At 34.3% G+C, this 19,158-nt stretch overlaps 1 protein-coding gene across 1 annotated transcript in view; it reads right to left on the minus strand.

The window, feature by feature from the left end:
- Positions 1–1,194: 1,194 nt before the first annotated feature.
- Positions 1,195–19,158, minus strand: part of PCLO (piccolo presynaptic cytomatrix protein) — a 416,657-nt gene continuing 398,693 nt past the window's right edge. The window contains exons 23-25 of the mRNA XM_036247507.1: positions 4,075–4,209; positions 3,518–3,663; positions 1,195–1,335 (exon numbers count right to left, since the gene is read on the minus strand). Coding sequence (XP_036103400.1) covers positions 1,195–1,335; positions 3,518–3,663; positions 4,075–4,209 — 422 coding nt within the window. The remainder of the gene's footprint in view (positions 1,336–3,517; positions 3,664–4,074; positions 4,210–19,158) is intronic.

Consider the following 19,158-nt stretch of genomic DNA (forward strand, 5'->3'; position numbering starts at 1 on the left):
ATATTTTAACTTCAACATAATGTTGATTTTTCACATATTTTGCCAACATGGACAAATTTGATGACTGTGATATTGTCACTAAAGGAGGAAAATGGAGCAGAGAGAGAACTGGAGTCTGGTGTCGAGGTTTTCATTATACAATCAGTTCATGTGTTAAGAAAAAATATATGAAAGAGCAGAAAATGACACCAGTTTAATTAATCAATGTCACAAATTACTGTGACTTGTTTGCCAGAGGAAGAATGTTCACTCTGCCAGTACATCACTCAAAAGAAATAAAATAGGTGGGATAATACATCCATTAGTAATTTCACAAAGAAGAAATGATCATGCTTCCTAGAACATACTAATTTAATTTATGTCCTTTGGTATGTAGATTAAAAATGTCTTGGTTTAAGGGTAAGTCATGAAGATTTTGTTTTCAACCAAGATTCAAATATTTTGTGATGCAATATTCTCTCTTAGTCCTGGCTTTATTTCTAGATAAATGTAATCCAATTTCTACTTAGTATTATTTTCATTTTACATTCAAATTGTACAAATGTGCTCTTACAACATGGATTCCAAAATTAGTGTTGTTCACCCTCGTAACATTCAGACACAGAGAAAAACTTGTACAATATGATCTAAAAACCATAATTTCTACATTTTCGGTTCTCTTTTTCCTGTGAACACACCACCTTACTTCTAGTCTTGGACACATATTGTAGGTGTATCCTATGTAAGAATCTCAAAACAGTAAGTTGTCTGAGAAGGTGAAAGAAAAAAAAAAGACTTTTGAAAACATTTGTTACATCATTTTTTTCCTTTCAACCAAGGTTCTTTTTGCATAATGGACTATTGTTGTCTGCATTAGAAATCATTTTAATCTTTGAGCCTCTGCGTTTAGCTCTATCTCAACTCTGCTCAAAGATTTTCGCATTAAGTAATCCGAAGTTTCCTCACTGTTTTCTTGACAGCTGCAAGAAATCCAAGGTCTCACAGCTCCTTTGATTGGGCCTTCGGTCCATGAAACTTTTCATTTGAGTTTCTGTGTTCCATAGCCACACGTTCACAAGGCTTTAAGTGTGTTTTTGCCTGTTGTTCTTCCTCTCATGTTTACCCTGAAACATAGCTTAGTACAATAGTACCCAACTACAGTCTTGATTTGAAATCGTTTAGTGCAGTTTCTATAACCTGAGCAGACACATTTTTTCAATGGGTTTGAGTAGGACTGACCAAAAGTTTGTGCCAGTTGACTATTCTTTTTCTGAGATCCACTTTGTCAAGCCAGATACAGGCTTCACCAATCAAAGTCTTTTTCATAAATTTCCCTCCATTGGAGAAAAGTAAAATCTAGAAAACAGAGCCAAAATTATATATGCATGTGTATATTTTTCAACCTCTTTTAAGGACATTTTATCATCAAAGAAATCCCATAAAAAAAGGATGACAATAAGTTCTAGTAGCAGGCATACTTACTTGTAAATGAACTAAAGCAAGACTGTCCTCAAAAGATTTGCATATTAATTAATTTATACCAACATTTCTCGGAGGAAAAAACTCACCCTACAGGATATGAGAATTGTAGATAAAACATATATTCCCACCCTGGCTGGTTTGGCTCAGCAGTTAGAGCGTGGGCCTGCGGTCCAGAGAGACCCGGGTTCGGTTCCCGCTAAGGGCACATATCTCGGTTGCAGTTTGTCCCCGGCCCTGGTTGGGTTGTGCGGGTGGCAACCACTCGATGTGTCCCTTTCATGATGATGTTTCTCTCTCTCTCTCTCTCCCTCCCACTCTATCTGAACAAAAAATGGAAATGTGTCCTCGGGTGAGGATAAAAAACAAAACATACATTCCCAACTAGTTCTACCCAGGTTTATGCTTAAACTGATAGAAATTTTCGCAAAAAAATTTTTCTAGGAACATTTTTACTAGTTTATGAAATAACTCAAATACAAAATTATTTTAGTGCTGAGTAAATAAATAAGTTCACAAGGCAGATCGAACATAACGTTGGTTTTATCCAGCATTGAATTTACTGGTGATTTTATTATAGTATGCATTTCCAAATTCATTTCTTGTCATCTGCGTGGGACTTTTACTAGTTGAAATTCCATAGGATCTCAGGCTTAAGAAATTTTTTTTTGTTTAGAAATTAGTTGAAAGGAAGATGGAGAACATTAAATGGAGCTAACTATTAATCCATGAAAATTCTCTCTCTCTTTCTCTCTCATTTCAGAATTCTCATTACTCTTGGCTAAACATTTAATTTTATGTTTCTGACTTCAAAGTCTACACTTCCCATAATGACTTTTTTTGGCCTCTGGTTTGGGTATTTTAAATGGCACTGTATGTTTTCACTTGGATCCTGCCTATCTCATCAAATTGACCACATTTCCACAAATTCATGATCTTTCTCCCTCTCAGTCCCTTCTCTAACTACTTAATGTCTTTAAGTGAGACATTTGTTCATATAGACTGCAGAGTCCCCTTTACCTTTTTTATTCTCTTCACTCTAATGTAAGCTAATTATCTCAATTCAGTTTTTGCTTTGTAATATCTCTTATATATGTCTCCACTGGAGGCCTTCATTTTAAGTGCTGGTACCATGGTCTTCTCTTTCCATATTTTTGCATCTCCTTCCTTCCTCCTGATTTTTCATCTTTTATCCTTTATTTCCACATCTACTGAAGACCTACTATGTACAAGCATTGTATTAGGCTATGGAACAAACAGCACTGAAAATCAGACCTTGCCCTAAAGGAGCTGATAGTATTCAAGCAATGACAGGGACGTCTATAAATTATTGTACAAGTCAGATAGGGATTCGTTACTTAACAAAATAAGTAAACTGTTACATGAATAAGGAATAAAGAATTATATCTAAGTTCATCAGTAAAGGGATTTACTGAGTTTACATGAAAAGATTTGGAGTACTGTGATGGATGGAGAAGCATGGAGAAAAGCTTATTTAAGGGGAGAGAAAATATAAGCAAGGGACTGGAGGCTTATTCTGGTTTGAAAAGATTCTGCCATGACTGAAATATATAGTGTGTGGAAAGGTCTACAAGGAGATGAGATTAAAGCAATACAATTAGAACTCACCTTAGAGGACTCTGATTGAATAAGGATACTGGTGAGTCATTGAAGGGCTTTAATATAACCTAACCAGTGTTTTAAAAAGACACATCTGCCATCAGTATGATGAAATAAATTAAAAGGGTAAAACATTGATGGCAAGAAGGCCCGGTATAGTGCTGAAATGATCTGAATAACAAAAATGAGAACCCAAAGAGGATTAGTGGCATTGAGCATAGAAATAATTCTCTATAAAATAAACTGACTGAAAGAGAAGACTTAGTAGCTAGACGGCTGTTGAATCCTGAAAGCCCCAGGGAAGATACCTCTAAGAATTAATCAACTTGTAAAATGCAACATAGTATAAGATCAGTTTATAAATATTGAATAATGGAATGAAAAATAAATACTATATGAACAAAAATGTTTAAATAGTAACTGTATAATGCAGAATTACCTGAAGAGAATGCCCTGCAGGACTCAGGCTGAATCTAAAAGTTTCATTGAAAGAAGGCTCTCGATCATGTCTACATACTCTTGTTTTTTTCTTGATCACTTTTTTTTGTGTAGAAATGTTCATCACATATATTTTCACATATAAATCTGAAAATAAGAATTCAGCTTGTTAAATGTCATTAATTATGCAATGTCCTATTGAAAGGATTATAATTGTATTCTGAGAGCTCTCCTATAATTTATACAAAGCAATCAGATTGTGTTCAATTTGTTTCAGACAACATAAAAAGATGAAAAGATCCATCAATTTTCTTAGCAATTTTAATGTTTTCTGGTTATATAATAAGTAAACCACCAAGTTTATGTGTTGAAAAAAATTTAGCTAAAAGCTAGTAAAATATCAATTTATTCTATATAACAGAAATTCTTATTTCACATTTTTTCAGATATATTTGGTGTATGGCCCAAATTTTCGTTCAACTTTTTAAAAATATTCAGGACATATTCCTAAAGAATTCCTAGATACATTATATTGCTCATTATCACAGAATCCGCTACCTGGTAAATGATCAGGAGATTTAAATTTGTAGGTGATATTTCTGCATTGGAGAATTTCAACAATTAGTTGTTCACCATCTGTCTTCATTTCCTTCTTCAATGCAATCTTGATTTCTCCCATTACCTGAGTTTTAACTGTAAGAATTAAAAAAAGAAACTGTTAAGGAATATATAACATTTATTAAATGTTCGGTTGAAAAACTTATTCATACAATCATTCATTGAGTGTTTATTAGGTGTTAAACACCTTATTACTTCCTGTGGACATACAGATAAATAAAATATGGTCCAAACCCTTAAGGAATGAAAGGTCTCACGGGAGACTGATAAATTATATACTCACAACAAAGTTTGTAAAATATAATGATAAGCTAGTAATAAGAGAGCTGTGAAGGGTATGCAAGTAGATAAATATAGATTTAAATCAACTATAGATTTTTAGGCCAAAAGAGCTAATAGATGTGACTATAGAAAGACAGAAATATATGATTCTAAGATAATTTATAGGAATGAATGTCATATGAAATACAAGAAGTTGTTTATGAATAATTGCTCATTACCAGACTTCTCAAGAACACATCTTAACACAACTAAATATCATTGTGTGTTATTTCTACTTTCGTTTTATTTATTTTGTAAAAAAAAAAAAAAAAAAAAAAAATAGTGAAGAAAAACATATAGTAGTAAAACTGCACAAAAGAAAACACAATGAGCCCTGGCCGGTTTGGTTCAGCAGTTCGGGCGTTGGCCTGTGGTCCCGAGAGACTCAGGTTCAGTTCCCGCTAAGGGCACATACCTCAGTTGCAGTTTGTCCCTGGCCCTGGTTGGGTTGTGCGGGTGGCAGCCACTCAATGTGTCCCTTTCACGTCGATGTTTCTCTCTCTCTTTCTCTTCCTCTCTCTCTCTCCCTCCCACTCTATCTGAGCAAAAAAATGGAAAAATGTCCTCAGGTGAGGATTAAAAACAAAACAAACAAACAAAAAAAGAAAACACAATGACTGTTTTACATGAATCTGATGTTTATCTTGGATCTATATATTATTGAAGAAGTTATGCACACTAGGTCATATTCTTTATCCATTTATCCTTTCCTCTATTAATGTACACATTTATCCAGGTATTCATTCACCAACACCTATTTTATTTCCCACCCAACTCTGTGATAAGCACTCTGGTAGGAAGAATGGATCTAATGGTGAGCCAATTATTGGTTTTATGGTTTTTCTTTCAATGGAAAATAAATTCATTAATGACATATTTCCATCAATAAATGTATAATTAAAAAGAGAGAGATGTTATGAAGTGTCAGAGCATGATTCTGGAGAGACTGAGGAGGTGCAGCTTGAGTTGAAACCAGAAAGATGAGAAAAAAGTTAACTAATTGAAATGGATGGTTAAGAACATTATAAAGAGAAGGAACACTGTGTTCACAAAGGGAACATCATGGGCCTGAGGAACTAAATAAATGTTCATGCTATTATAACATATTTTTAGTTGGTGCCATGTTAAGAATTTGGTTTTTACCTTTACAATAATAGGAAATTTTTGAAGGTCTTTAAAAATAAACATAGGTCATCTGTTCTCAAACATACTGGTCTTAGGACCTCTTCATACACTTAAAAAATGGAGGGTCATCAAAGAACTTCCATTTGTGTGGATCATAGCTATCAATATCATAAATTAAACATTTCTAATTAAAATGTAAAATTACATATTTAAATTTTTATTTATTGATTTAATTAAAATGATAATACTATATGTATCAATATTTAATAAAAACCCATATATTAAAAATATTGAGGAGTGCTGTTTTATATTTTTTCAAATTTCATTGATGTTTTGCTTAATAGAGGACTGCTGGATTCTCACACATTTTACTATATTAAATCCATTTAATATGATGTTTTAGTTAAAATATATGAAAAAAGTCTAGTCTCATAGAGATAGAGATAGATAGTTGGAAAGGGAGGAGTATTTTTAAAGTATCTAAAATGATAAATTTGGACAATTTTTGACATTCCATTAAAACTTGACGAGTGGTAGTTTCTTAAAGATTAGTGGCTATGTGGAATCTGAAACTGTATTAGTGAACTTTTTGAATTATTACTGTAAATTACATCAGTCCATCATATACTGTGAATGGATCTTTTACCTGTGACTGAATTGGTAACTTCATATATTGTTCATTATGGAAAATACTAGTTCATTGAGTTATGCAGATCTTCAAAATGCTGACACATTTCATACAATATTGAAAGCAATTTGTAAATATCACCAGTGTCATCTGAATATTGCACGTATTGCTTAATATTGCTGTTAAGCTCAGGAAGGCAGATACAGATTTTCTAAAATTCTATTTTTACTTAAAAGCTCACTTTTGTCATGGGCAAAAATTGTCAATTATTTTCCTTAAAGTGAATAGTTCACTTTGTTAATTTTTGAAAATAAGCAGAGTTTGTCTATAAGTAGTACTTTCAAGTAAAATCTATATTTCTTACAAACAAAAAACAAACAAACAAACAAAAAACTAGTTTAGCTTGCAACTTTAAAAAGTTGCACAAATATATATTCACAAGCCAATCATCATATTTGGTATGCAGCAGAAGTGTTTTATGTGTATTTCTCATTTCATCACAGAGAATATAAAAAAGACATGTATTTAAGGGTCTAGGGTTAATAACAATAATTTTAACTTCTTCATTAGGGATATCCTTAAGTAAAACTGCCAACTTTTTCCCTTAATAAGTGCATGGTGGTAAAATAAATAAATAAATAAATAAATAAATAAATAAATAAATAAATAAATACAGCGACTGTTAGTACAGTTTGGTGCCATCGCCTTCATTTGTGTCACCAGTAGTTTTCTGCTTTTGCATTATCAATGTAAATGTCAACACAATAAAAAGGTAAATAATATCTTAGTATATTTAAAAATAAACACTTTTACCTGATGGAGGGACTTTACAATCTTGGAAACCCATAAGGGTTTCCAAACCATGCTTTGAGAATGATTATTAACAGACTATAGTTGAGTAATCTTTGAGAAGAAGCTAAAGTTACAGAATTAAGTGCAAAATTGTAACAATATTAGATTACAGTTGTTTAATTATTTTGATTTAATTCTGTCACACTTTTGGGATATAGTTTTTTTATGTATTTCTTTTCTGGATTAATTGAGTTTTTATTAAATTGATTTAGAACTTTATTCCTAGATGTACCCTGACATATGGAAAAAATATCTATAAATATCATTACTCTGTTTTATTCCTTATGTCAAAAAACTAATACTAAGGTCCAAAAATAAACAAAGTTGTCCTCTGTATGTTTTATAAACGAAAACATAAATCTTCTAGTTACAGTTAAATTATAATAATTCAGCAGCCAATGATTATAGATACTTCACAGTAGCTGGATATTAGCTTTACTCTCAAGAAATTCAAGAAAATAGGATATAAGGCAGGGATTTTAGCTAAATTGTCCTCCAAGTGTCAAGCCAATAGTTTTAAGCATTAAAGAGCTCAGGAATACCGTACAAAGGTTAATCCTCCGAGAAATTTGTGAGAGGATGTATTTCATCAAACCAAAGAGATAACTATAGAAACTTCAAAAGAACTAATGGTACTTAATATATTGAACTGTAGAACTGAGATTAAAACAAGAGTGAGAACATAGGTGAGTAAAAAACAGCATGTGTTTCATATTCTGACACTATAGAAAAGAAGAAACTAAAAATAAATGATGGAGAAGAGAGAGAAAGGGGAAAGTAAAATGAGATTATTGATTTTTGTGTAGGTAATAGCTAGGTGTCAAAGGATACTGTCTAAAATCGATAATCCAGATGGTAAATAGTGAAATAAAAAGAGCAAACATTATAAAAGATATAAATAAAAAGAAAATAATTTTAACAGATTCAAAGTTTTCTTAATTACAAGAGAAATTTTTAAAATTAAAGATAGCAAATAGAGAACTACAATGAATATAACATAATATACACAAAATGCTGAGTTGTGATCAAACATAGCTATCATATCCATAAGCATCAATAGGTTTAGCCAGACTATTTTAAAAAACATTTTTAGACTGGCTTACAAAGTAAAGCTTAATTCTATACTAAAATTAGTTTTGTTTCAAATAGTAAAAAAATACACAGAATATAAGCATTGTCAGGCATATGGAAACAATAAGAGAGTAGGGGTTGAGTTTTTATTGTCACACAATAGTATTCAAGTCAAAATGCAATACATAGGACAGAAAAAACATTTTATAAAGCTAAAAATACATAAATCATAATGAGAATATAGAAATTATGATTAGTTATGCACTACTTAAATAAGGCTGAAATGACAAAACAAAACGTAAACATGTAGAAGATATAAAGCAGAATAAAGAGAATAATAAGACTTTAACACAACATTTGTAGTGACAGGCCACATTGACTAAAATAAGTAAAGACATAGAATGATGAGACACTATAATCAAAATAAAGCAGATCTCATGGATATATTTTAAACACTACACCTTGATAATAAAAAATATATATTTTTCTCAATTATATGCAGGACATGCATTGAATTACAAAGTTTATCATATATTGAAATAAAAAGACGACAATAATTTCTATAAAGTGAAGCTATTACAAACACTGTTCACACACACACACACACACACACACACACACACAAACACATACACAAGGCTTCCTTTAAACAATTCTTGGGTGAATGGCAAAACACAATGAAAACAATACAGTTCTGAAAAATAATGATAATGAAAACACTATGTATTAGAATCTATGAGAGTTATAGTAATGATAGAGGAAAACTTGTAGCTTTAACACCTGTCTCATTTAAAGCAATGATCAGAAGAAAATGCAAATGTATTCACTATCAACAAAATTTTAAAAATACAATTTATTTAAATTTCCAACTCCAAAAACTAGAAAAAGAACAACAAAGGAAAACAAAAGACAGGAAGAAAAACAGAACAAGGAAGTAGAGAACAGAAAAACAGTAGAAAAAAAAAATGAATCAAAATTCTGATACTTGGAATCATATCAACAAAATACAGAAAACCAAGGATGAATTTAGTCAGTGACATGTGGCCTCAATATTATTATTTAGGAATGGCATGTGGCTTTTTAACTATGATACTACTCTCCTCTCAGTGATTTGGTATAAAAATTTTAATGTCATGAACGTACCCTTAAGACTGTTAGCTTGATAGAGGAAGTAAACCACCATTTTAATTGAGCCATCATCTTAGAAATGACAAGACCCCTTTCGATTCCTGCTTCCGTAAGTTGCTTACCGCTTTTGAGTGAAAGAATGCTCCGCTCACCGCTTTCATGCAGAAAGAATGTGTCCCCCCTCTCATAAAGCTAGGAACGCCCTACAACTCTTGGGGCCCAGAATTTGGAGACTGCCTCCTCTAGGGAGTCCCCATGCGGTGAATAAAGGAACCTCTTCACTTCCTCTGGTGTTTGGTCTGAGTGTTTTCCATAACAAGCTTACATTCTGTTTACACATTCTTAACAGAAACTGAATATATGATGTAATATATTTCTTCAAACTTGGAGTATCCAGTTCTGGTTATATATGAATTCATTTCAAATAAGTATAAATAAGCCCATTTAAATCAGTATATTTTATTTTAAAGACATTCACAGGAATATAAAGATTCTTCAATGTAAAAATGAGAAAATAGGACAGATCTTAGAATCTCCTTTCTTTAATATCTAGAAACTAAGGGGAAAAAAGTAAAATTAGGCAAATATTAACTAGTAGCAACCAAATAAGAACAGCTTACAGACACCCCCAAAACTGGTGTCTAGGAATGAAAAGGCAGATCAGTTCTGGGAAGGCACAGCTTGTATATCACAAAATCTTGCCTGGAAAAAAATGATGAATTGATAAAACCTTGAGAATTGCACTGAAACCCTGTCACAGAGAAGTGGATGAGCTTTGAAAGCAGGCAGCCCCAGGAAAGTCGTACTGAAACCCTTGAGAGCGGCAGTCTTGGCTCCTGACCAGGAGATGTGGGTTTCGATGGAATCAGGAGAAACAAACAGGGCTGCCCATTTCCTGGAGCTCCAGGATAAAGTCGGGAAAAAATCCAAAGCCGACAGTATCTTTTTATTGGACAAAGACATACCTCTGTGGGAGGAATGAATGCTGGTTAAATAAATAAATACAATTAATTAATTATATCTCAAAAAAGAGCAAAGCCTAGTTAACCAGCGTACACATTTACCTATAAAAGCAATATTTCTTTCCTCCAAAGCCATAGAAAAGCAAGTACAACTACTGCTCCAAGACAGAGTGATAGGAAAGCATTCTAACGTGGTAAGAGGGAACCAAGAAAAACTCTCACTATTTGGAGCCAACAGAAGTTGTGGACAGAATTAATCACACTAATGAGCATGATGAAATGAAAGAGCAGGACACATTTTTCTGGGAGAAATTCACTTTTATAGAGTATATTCCTTTTTTATGGGCCTTAAAACTCCAACACGCATATGTAATTTATTGTTGTTTTCTACTTTCTCACTTGGGAAGAAAGGTAGAATTAAAAACTTGCTAATTGAAGTTCTCACATCATCACGTTGCCTGCTTTTCCCTGGAAGGTGGAATTTACATACTTCCTAAAGTGACACCTGTGAAGTTCTTGATAAGTTTCTTTTATCTGAAAAACTATTCAGAATTGTTCTTTAAAGTTTCTACTACAGGAAGAAGGAGACATGCCTACTGAGGTGGTCTCACAGGACAAGCGTACTAATTGTGAGCCATCACTATCAATTATGTCTGCCCTTTTTCATGGTTTCAGAATGTCTTTCCATTAGACACAGACGCGTGGGTGGTGACTGAACCTTCTCTGTCCACTGTCTCCACAAAGGCAGGCAGAAACTCCAGATCTGCTCGAGCCGTTGAATCATGAGACAACGCGCACGTAGCGAATACATGACGATGTTCTGCAATTTTGTTTAGAATAAAGAGTAAATGGGCAGCACAAATATGCTTTCACCAGTCTTTAGGCCTCTTGGTGTCCTGAAACTTCAGTTTTGGTTGTAACAAAGAATAAACATAACCCTATTCTGGAGAAGATATTCATGCTATAATATGGCACATACTTACAATTTAAGAATAGAAAACAGAAGAGGATGGATGAGGGATATAGAGGACATAGTTCAAAAATGAGGTGACAAAATAATAGGTGAGGTAAAATTTGGGATTATAGAGCTAAAACTCAAATAATCCCATTTATAAACTGTTAATGAGGGTGTGAGAGTGGAGGAGGGCATCAATGGTGGGGGAGGAGGAGGGATATCTGTAATACTTTCAACAATAAAAAAAATTAAAAACTATTAATGAATTAGAAACATCCTGGAACAAAAATGATAAGATAGAAATAACATTACTAACTTAAAGAAAAAAAATCTTAGGATGATATATAGAGAAAAGAAGCTAGAGAACAATGATAGATATGTAGAGGTGAACAATATAATCCAATGTAACTAAATGTTGCTTAGGAAAAGTAAATTCAAGGGAATAAAAAAGAACATCTATTTAAAATATAATATTTCACTGAAACAACAGAAGAATAAATCTGTGATCAAAAGAACATCCTATATTTCTGGAAATATTGGTCAGTTGATACACTGATATATCCCATTTCAACTACTTAAGAACATAAGAATCCTTTAAGAAAAGGATTCAAGGAAAGAAATAAGTCCCTTGAAAGAGTACAGTGGGGAGAAGAAACACAAAGCCTTTCTAAAATATTTAAAAGACTACAGCAGAAAATATAGAGGATATAGTAATGAGTGGAAGGAAGAAGAGAAGGAAGGGAAGAAGAAAGAAAAATTTGAAGAAATCCAGACAACCAATAAAAAAATGAAAGAAGAAAATGGAAGAGAGCTGATTTCCTTTAAGAAGAGAATTAATAAAATTCAAAATTCAAATATAGTATTAAAATCATAATTACTCAACTTCTTCACTACTCATTCTTAAATCAATAATACTTTTGTTTCTTAAACTTAGTGAGGTCCTTGGTAAACTAATATGGCTGAAATACACGGTGGGCAAAAGTAGGCTTACAGTTGTGAATTCAGGGCTACATGCTCTTTGTTAAATTAAAATACACAATATAATCACTTTTTACAAAGAGCATGAATCATTTAATTCCATTTTATCAAAATTGTGTGTCTATCTCCATAGCTAGCTAAAATGCTCCAGCTGCCCTGGCTGGTTTGGCTCAGCAGTTAGAGGGTCGGCTTGTGGACCAGAGAGTCCTGGGTTCGGTTCTCGCTAAGGGCACCTACCTCCGTTGCAGTTTGTCCCTGGCCCCGGCTGGGGTCGTGTGGGTGGTGACCACTCCATGTGTCTCTCTGACGTCAGTGTTTCTCTCTCTCTCTTCCTCTCTGTCCCTCCCGCTCTATCTGAAGAAAAATGCAAAATTGTCCTCAGGTGAGGATAAAAATAAAATAAAAATAAAATGAAATGCTCCAGCTAAATATAACTGCAAAAGGGGCCTATTTTCACCATGCACAGCTTTCTCTTCCATACTCTGCTGTGCTCTGTTCTCGAATAAGGTAAGCAGTGCTCTTTCCACTTTTGTTTTCTCAGAAAAAAAGTTCATGCATATTGTATCTTTGAATAATGTGTGTATGTCGTCTACACGCACACATTTATACACATATCTATATCTATATTTTCATATATCTAATTTATCTTTTTAGAGAACACTATTATAAAAAAAATATTACGATTAACAAAATATAACCAAGATTTCACAAGAAATAAGGTTGGTATAAGCCCAATTTTAGACAAGAAAAAAGTGACTTGGGTGTTCTAAGTACCTTGCCAAACAGTTTAGTGACCCAGACAGGGCTCCGTTCTCTGATGAACACCTTATATTTTTTTATGAATAAGATTTTAAAAAGATTGACTCATTCATTTAAAAATATTTAAAAAAATATTATCAGAATAAGTTATTTTCAGGGGCTACTTTGCTATTTGATTTTAGTCACAAGCAGGACCTCAGAAAGCAGAAGGCACAGCAAGCATTCTTTCAGGTGTTTACACAACAGCTAGATGTTACTGTCTACAAATACACACTATATCCATTATGCAGGTTGTTTATATTAAACAACAAAACAGCAATGAATACTTTCTTAAATATTCATAATTATATGATATTCTATATGGAATTGACTTAAACACATAAAGTGAATTAAAATAAGTGAGTATTGATTAAGAAAATATATCTTGCTTATTTACATTATTGGTATCTGCATCGCTTAATTGGACATAGTGTAAATTGAGGTTTGCTCTCTCAGAAGTCTAAGAATTCTATTGCAACTTCAGCAGCTTTTGCCAATGCAAAGACCACTTTAAGCAAAAAAAAAAAAAAAAAAAAAAAAAAAAAATCTCTATAGAGACAGTGTTTAACTAACTGGAAGTGAATAAAATGTGGGAAAAAAAAGAAGGAAAAAAATAGTCTTTTGTGAAAGGAATGTCTGTGTAAGAAAAAAAGCAATAGAGTGAATAAAATTTTCATTAACACTTGGCTTTTTTTGCATTTGCAAATAAATAGCACCTATTAATGCCACAGGTTACTGTTGCTAGCTAATGAAGTCTGAATTGGTGTTAGATGAGATGTATATTTAGCCCTGACAGTCTATCACCTCATAATTTGTTATCTAGCTCTGATCACTCATTCCAAATCTGAGAACTGTCCAATATGGACTTAAGGTGGCTTTTTAAAATGAGGTATTCTGGCTTCTAGCCTTGTGAGATGCCAGGCCAGTCTTAAATATCTCTGCTTTGTAGTGTCTCAACTTATAAAGTAAAAATATGTAATAAGATTATTTAGAGACTATAATGTCTCCTTCAGCTTTATGGTATAACAAAGTTTTTAACATATTCTGATATTCTCTGAATAGTATTTAGTCCTGGCCGTCTATTAAACATTTTCTGTACTAAATAATTTTGTTGTTTACTCAGGCCTTTTCAACTCAGTAATTTCAGAAAGTCTTATTAGTGTCCTAATATCTGTCGGTAGCCAAAGTAGTGATGCGTAATTCCTTATATGTAATTGTATTTCTCTACATTTCCATTGCTTTTATGAGTTTCAGATCTAAACAATAATTTTTTAAATGCTAGCATAATAAAGGTAAATTGTTAGCACAATACCTAAAATAATAATTATTCCATAAGCATAGCTTCTTTTGTTTCTCAACATCTGATGCAATGAAAGATCAATTTCTAGAAGTAATTGACAGTTTATACCTAGCAAACATAGCTATACTATTAGGTCAGTTGTTCAATTTATTCAAGTAACAAAAAAACAAAAATATGTCTTGAAATATTCATGTAAGTCAATACTTTTAAAACTGGAATTACTGCCCCACCCCCCAAAAAGGTATTTTTCCACTTTGCTGAGCCTGTTACAGAGAAGAAATAAGCTTGCTATAATCTGTTCTGTTCACCAATCTTTCTCTGTAATTTCCAACCAGGCATATTAACCCTGACCTAGAACCTATCACAATTTTACATTCCATGCTAAAATTATATCTTGTTCTTCTAAAAGTTCTAAATAGTACTCAATAATTTGACCATGGTACTCAAAACTTATCTATAATTGGTACTTTCCTTTTCTTTATACTATGTCCGTGAGTAGCAAGGAAAGTTACTAGATCTTTTAATAAGTCTGTTAACCTTATTTGTATTGAATTTCATCTCCTGTTATATCACTGTTTTCCAGAAGCTGTATTAAAGCCACTTATATGTGTTAACTTAATTCTCAGAAACATGTTTTCTGGATGAAGCTTCTTACCTGTACAGAATACTTTATATGTAGGACTAAAGAGAAGGAGTGAAGAAATATAGTTTCTGAAGGTTTATCCTAGTAATGTAATATTTGAAGGGGGAAGCAATAATGGAACTAGTCTATTTCATTTTATAGTGTATTAAATTCTAACCCTAGTCCCCTCACTGTACCATCTCAGGAAGCTGACTCTATAAATCAGTTTGCTCTCCCAATGGAAACGACCCGTGCAGCTCATTACATCATACATCCTACCTCAGTATCTCACAGATGGCTATACGGGCTTGAGTTCAGCATCTTTTACTAACACATAGTATTACTAAAGAGTTAGAAAGACAATTCCAAAGATAGGACTTGTTAAATGCTTTATGATTAGAGATAAATAATTTCTTCACAGTACAATTAAATTAATTTTGTTTTCAAGAGAAAAATGAATCTTCACCCCAAATATATTTTGAGAAATACAAATTTCTACTCCTTCATTGTTTAACTAGAAACTTGTCTGTAACCAAGTGATCAGAAGAAAATTCTGAGATGTCCTAAATTATTGCAGGAGGCTGGAGGGAGAAAGGACGAGACCAGAGAGTTTAATCCATTAGCAACTGTAGGGCGAAACCAACCAAAGACTGCTCACATTCCTGAGTGTATGCTGACACTTTGAATGAACTTCCAAGTTTATCTAGAAATTAATTTCCATGATTATCTAGAGAGACTACCCGGTGACCAGAAAACACTTCATCCTGCTTATACACATGAACTTTCTGGACTGTTGCCCACAACTGATCCAAAAAGAGCAAAACTTTTTGTTCTAGACTCTGTGCCTATCCAGAACCAGCCCGACTTTACCTCCTCCCACACCCTTTGTCTATGGCCAAGGTAAATTCTTTCAAAACAACTTATGTTTTTCTTCCCCAAACTCACTGAATGAAGGAGCCCCATGAGCCCCAGGCGGCAGACATGCTTGACTTTTTCATCTCGCCCTGCTGCTGTGGCTTGGACTGAATGTCCCAATCGGACCCTTTTTCTGGCTAGTGGATGGCTCAACAAACCCTTTCTGAAAAACGTGTGGTCTTGAAGGTGACTGTTTCACACAAGTGAACAGTATTATAATATTATGAAGGATGAATGCTAATGAAATTATTATTAAAATGACATAAATTTCTGCCCTAGCCAGTTTGGCTCAGTGGTTAGAGTGTCGGCCCGTGGACCAGAGGGACCTGGGTTTGGTTCCCACTAAGGGCACGTACCTTGGTTGCGGTTTGTTCCCATGCGGGTGGCAACCAGTCAATGTGTCTCTCTCACATTGATGTTTCTCTCTCTCTCTTTAGCCCTCTCTCCCTCCTGCTCTATCTGAAGATAAATGCAAAAATGGCCTCAGGTGAAAAAAAAAATAACGTAAATTTCTGTCATTATCTCATTTTTCCTCAAACATGTAAAATAGGCAGAGATATTGTAATTTCACTTTAAAGAAAGGAGACTAAATTTTAGGTTGGCCAATTTTCTGCAAGTCACATAGCCAGACAGCCTGAAGGTTATTGTCAAAATTGTGATCCTCTATCTACTATGCGATAGCAGTTGTGTGCCAAGTTCAGGCCTGTGCTTGTGAGCATGGGTGCGTTGGTGGGAAGGGACTTAGGATTTAGGGGCCCTCAGGATTTGTGGGGAAGTTGTCCTGGAATGACCAGGTACAACCAAGAGAAGGGATAATTGATTACCAAATTCCTTTCCAAAGCATTAATTTATGAACCTATATTTCTTGACTTGTTACTTGTAGGGACTTATGATTTACTTTGATGGTAAATGCATTCGATTTATTGACCAACTCATGTGTTCCAGGCACTTTATGTATTATACTCAACATCCTTGAGAAGGACTGTGCCTTCTTTACTCTCGCCTTTTTATCTCATTGAAAACCAGCCAGTACATATTAGCTGTTCAATGAATGAACTTGTACAATTTCTCTAATCTTTACAGCAAATCTACAAGGTAGCTATCATTTCCACCTACGTCTGAAGGAAGTGATTAAGGAGGTCTGACTGAAAAGCCTATTCTCTGGCCACAAATTGATATTTTTAAAATTTTTTCCCCAAAACCTATAGTTTCACCCCAAACAAATGCTTGTATGTCACTTTATTAATTACATTCTCTGTTTACATATATATCCAAGCCTTTATTATTCAAAGCTATGTAGTTACATCTGAGTACTTTTCACGGCCTAGGGCTGTGAGTGGGGCTGAGAGACAAGGCATTTTGTTACGTTTTAATTAAATTTTTTTCCAAGGGAGAAGAGTTCTGTAAGCTTTTCATTAAACCAGTATTTGAAATAACCCAGATTCAAGAAGATATTTTATACAAGGCAGGCATTCTGGCCTAATATGATTTACGAGTTCTGTGAAAGTAGGACAAGCCTGCACATTCTCTCTGTATTCTGTTATATAAAGAAATCCTTTCTTTCTGAGACAAAGCCAGATAGAACATAATTTTAGGAGGAATGAATAGATTTTTATGATTGATCTTCTTTGATGTTTTGGGCAGTTTTGTCTTTTTGGTACATACTTCTTTGCATTCATTTTACTGTGACTGAAAAATAACCAGAGCTCTTCAAAAAATTTTTAATTGAAAGCCTCTTATTATCTTGTATGGGACAAAAATACAAGTAGAAAACAAACAAAAATTGTTCACTACCAGAGAAGAAACACTAAGAACCTAAATGGACATTACATTTAAAATGCTTGGAGCTTTAAAATATTTGTCAAGGCTGGCTAATGTGGCTCAGTGGTTGAGCACTGACCCATGCACCAAGAGCTCACTGGTTTGATTCCCCATCAGGACACATGCCCAGGTTGTGGGCCCGATCCCAGTTGGGAGGTATACAGGAGGCAGTCAGTTGGTGTTCTTGCTCATCGATTTTTCTATCTCTCTCCCTCTCCCTTCTTCTCTCTCTGAAATCAATAAAGAAAAAATATTTTTTTAAATAAATAAAATAACTGTCAAAAACCTCAGGAAAACAAACCCCAGGAGGAGTGAAGCAGGAGAACTGGTGAGATAGAACAAGAGGTTATAACATTCTTTTCCAGAGAAGTGCCAAGCGTAAGCAGTCAAGACTGGCCCTGGCCGGTTTGGCTCAGCGGTTAGAGCGTCCACCTGCGGTCCGGAGAGACCAGGGTTCGGTTCCCGCTAAGGGCGCGTACCTCGGTTGCAGTTTGTCCGCGGCCCTGGTCGGTTGTGTGGGTGGCAGCCACTTGATGTGTCCCTTTCACATCAATGTTTCTCTCTCTCTCTCTGTTCCTCTCTCTCCCTCCCACTCTACCTGAACAAAAAATGGAAAAATGTCCTCGGGTGAGGATTTAAAAAAAAAGAAGTCAAGACTGGCTTCCAGAGTTCGCAGGGCCTTGGTTAGGTCTCCCATCTATGTTGTAGAAAAAAAATTAAGTTGCCCTGACCTTTTAAAAGCAGGCAGATTACCTACCTGGGAGTAGTAGGCAGTGAATACAGAGAAACATCAGCATCACCACGTAACAGACTTGGAAAGTAAAACCAGATAATAGAATAATAGGAGCTCCTTGAAGCAAAATTGTTTGTAAGAGTAAGACTACAATATGAGAAAGCAACCTCTAATGTCTTACTGGACTGGATGGTGAGCAGGCAGCCAAGTAACCTCTCAATGAATGAACCTGTGCATACTACTTGTGGCACTAAGTGAGAGTTCAACAGATTATGGAAATGGAATGTTTCCACTGGCCCACTCGCTTAATTATTTCATTTCTTTCTGGTTCTTAGATTAACGTAGTCACTCTTAACATATTGTGATTTTCATCCTCCTTTCAGTTTTAACTGATTCTTTGGTATTTCACTTTCTGCTAAGGTAAAAACTTTTACTGATTCAATCTATCAAACTCTTTCTCAATTCTATTTTTTTCCAGGTATCACTTTACTTCCAGTGACCTTAACTGCCATGCAAAATAAAAGAACTAACTAGAAGTCCACCCCAGTGATTTATTCTCAACCCTCTTGTGCTGGGTATTCTCTGTTGTCTCTTCATTTCTCCTCTTCATTAACCTTACTTGCTTTGCCCCAAGAAGAAAAACACTTGAACTTCATCACCTAGTTGTCCTTACGCGATGACTTCCAGTTGCAGCAATGAAGAGCCAGCAGAGGAGAGAGGCTGGGTTATGTATTGCTTCTTTCACCTCCTCCTGTTGCCTGGCTTGTTTGCAGTGGCTGAGCCTTGCTACAGAAACTGCAGCTCCTATGTCAGAT

Source organism: Molossus molossus, unplaced genomic scaffold (genome assembly GCF_014108415.1).
Source record: "Molossus molossus isolate mMolMol1 unplaced genomic scaffold, mMolMol1.p scaffold_m16_p_7, whole genome shotgun sequence".
Taxonomy (NCBI): Eukaryota; Metazoa; Chordata; class Mammalia; order Chiroptera; family Molossidae; genus Molossus; species Molossus molossus.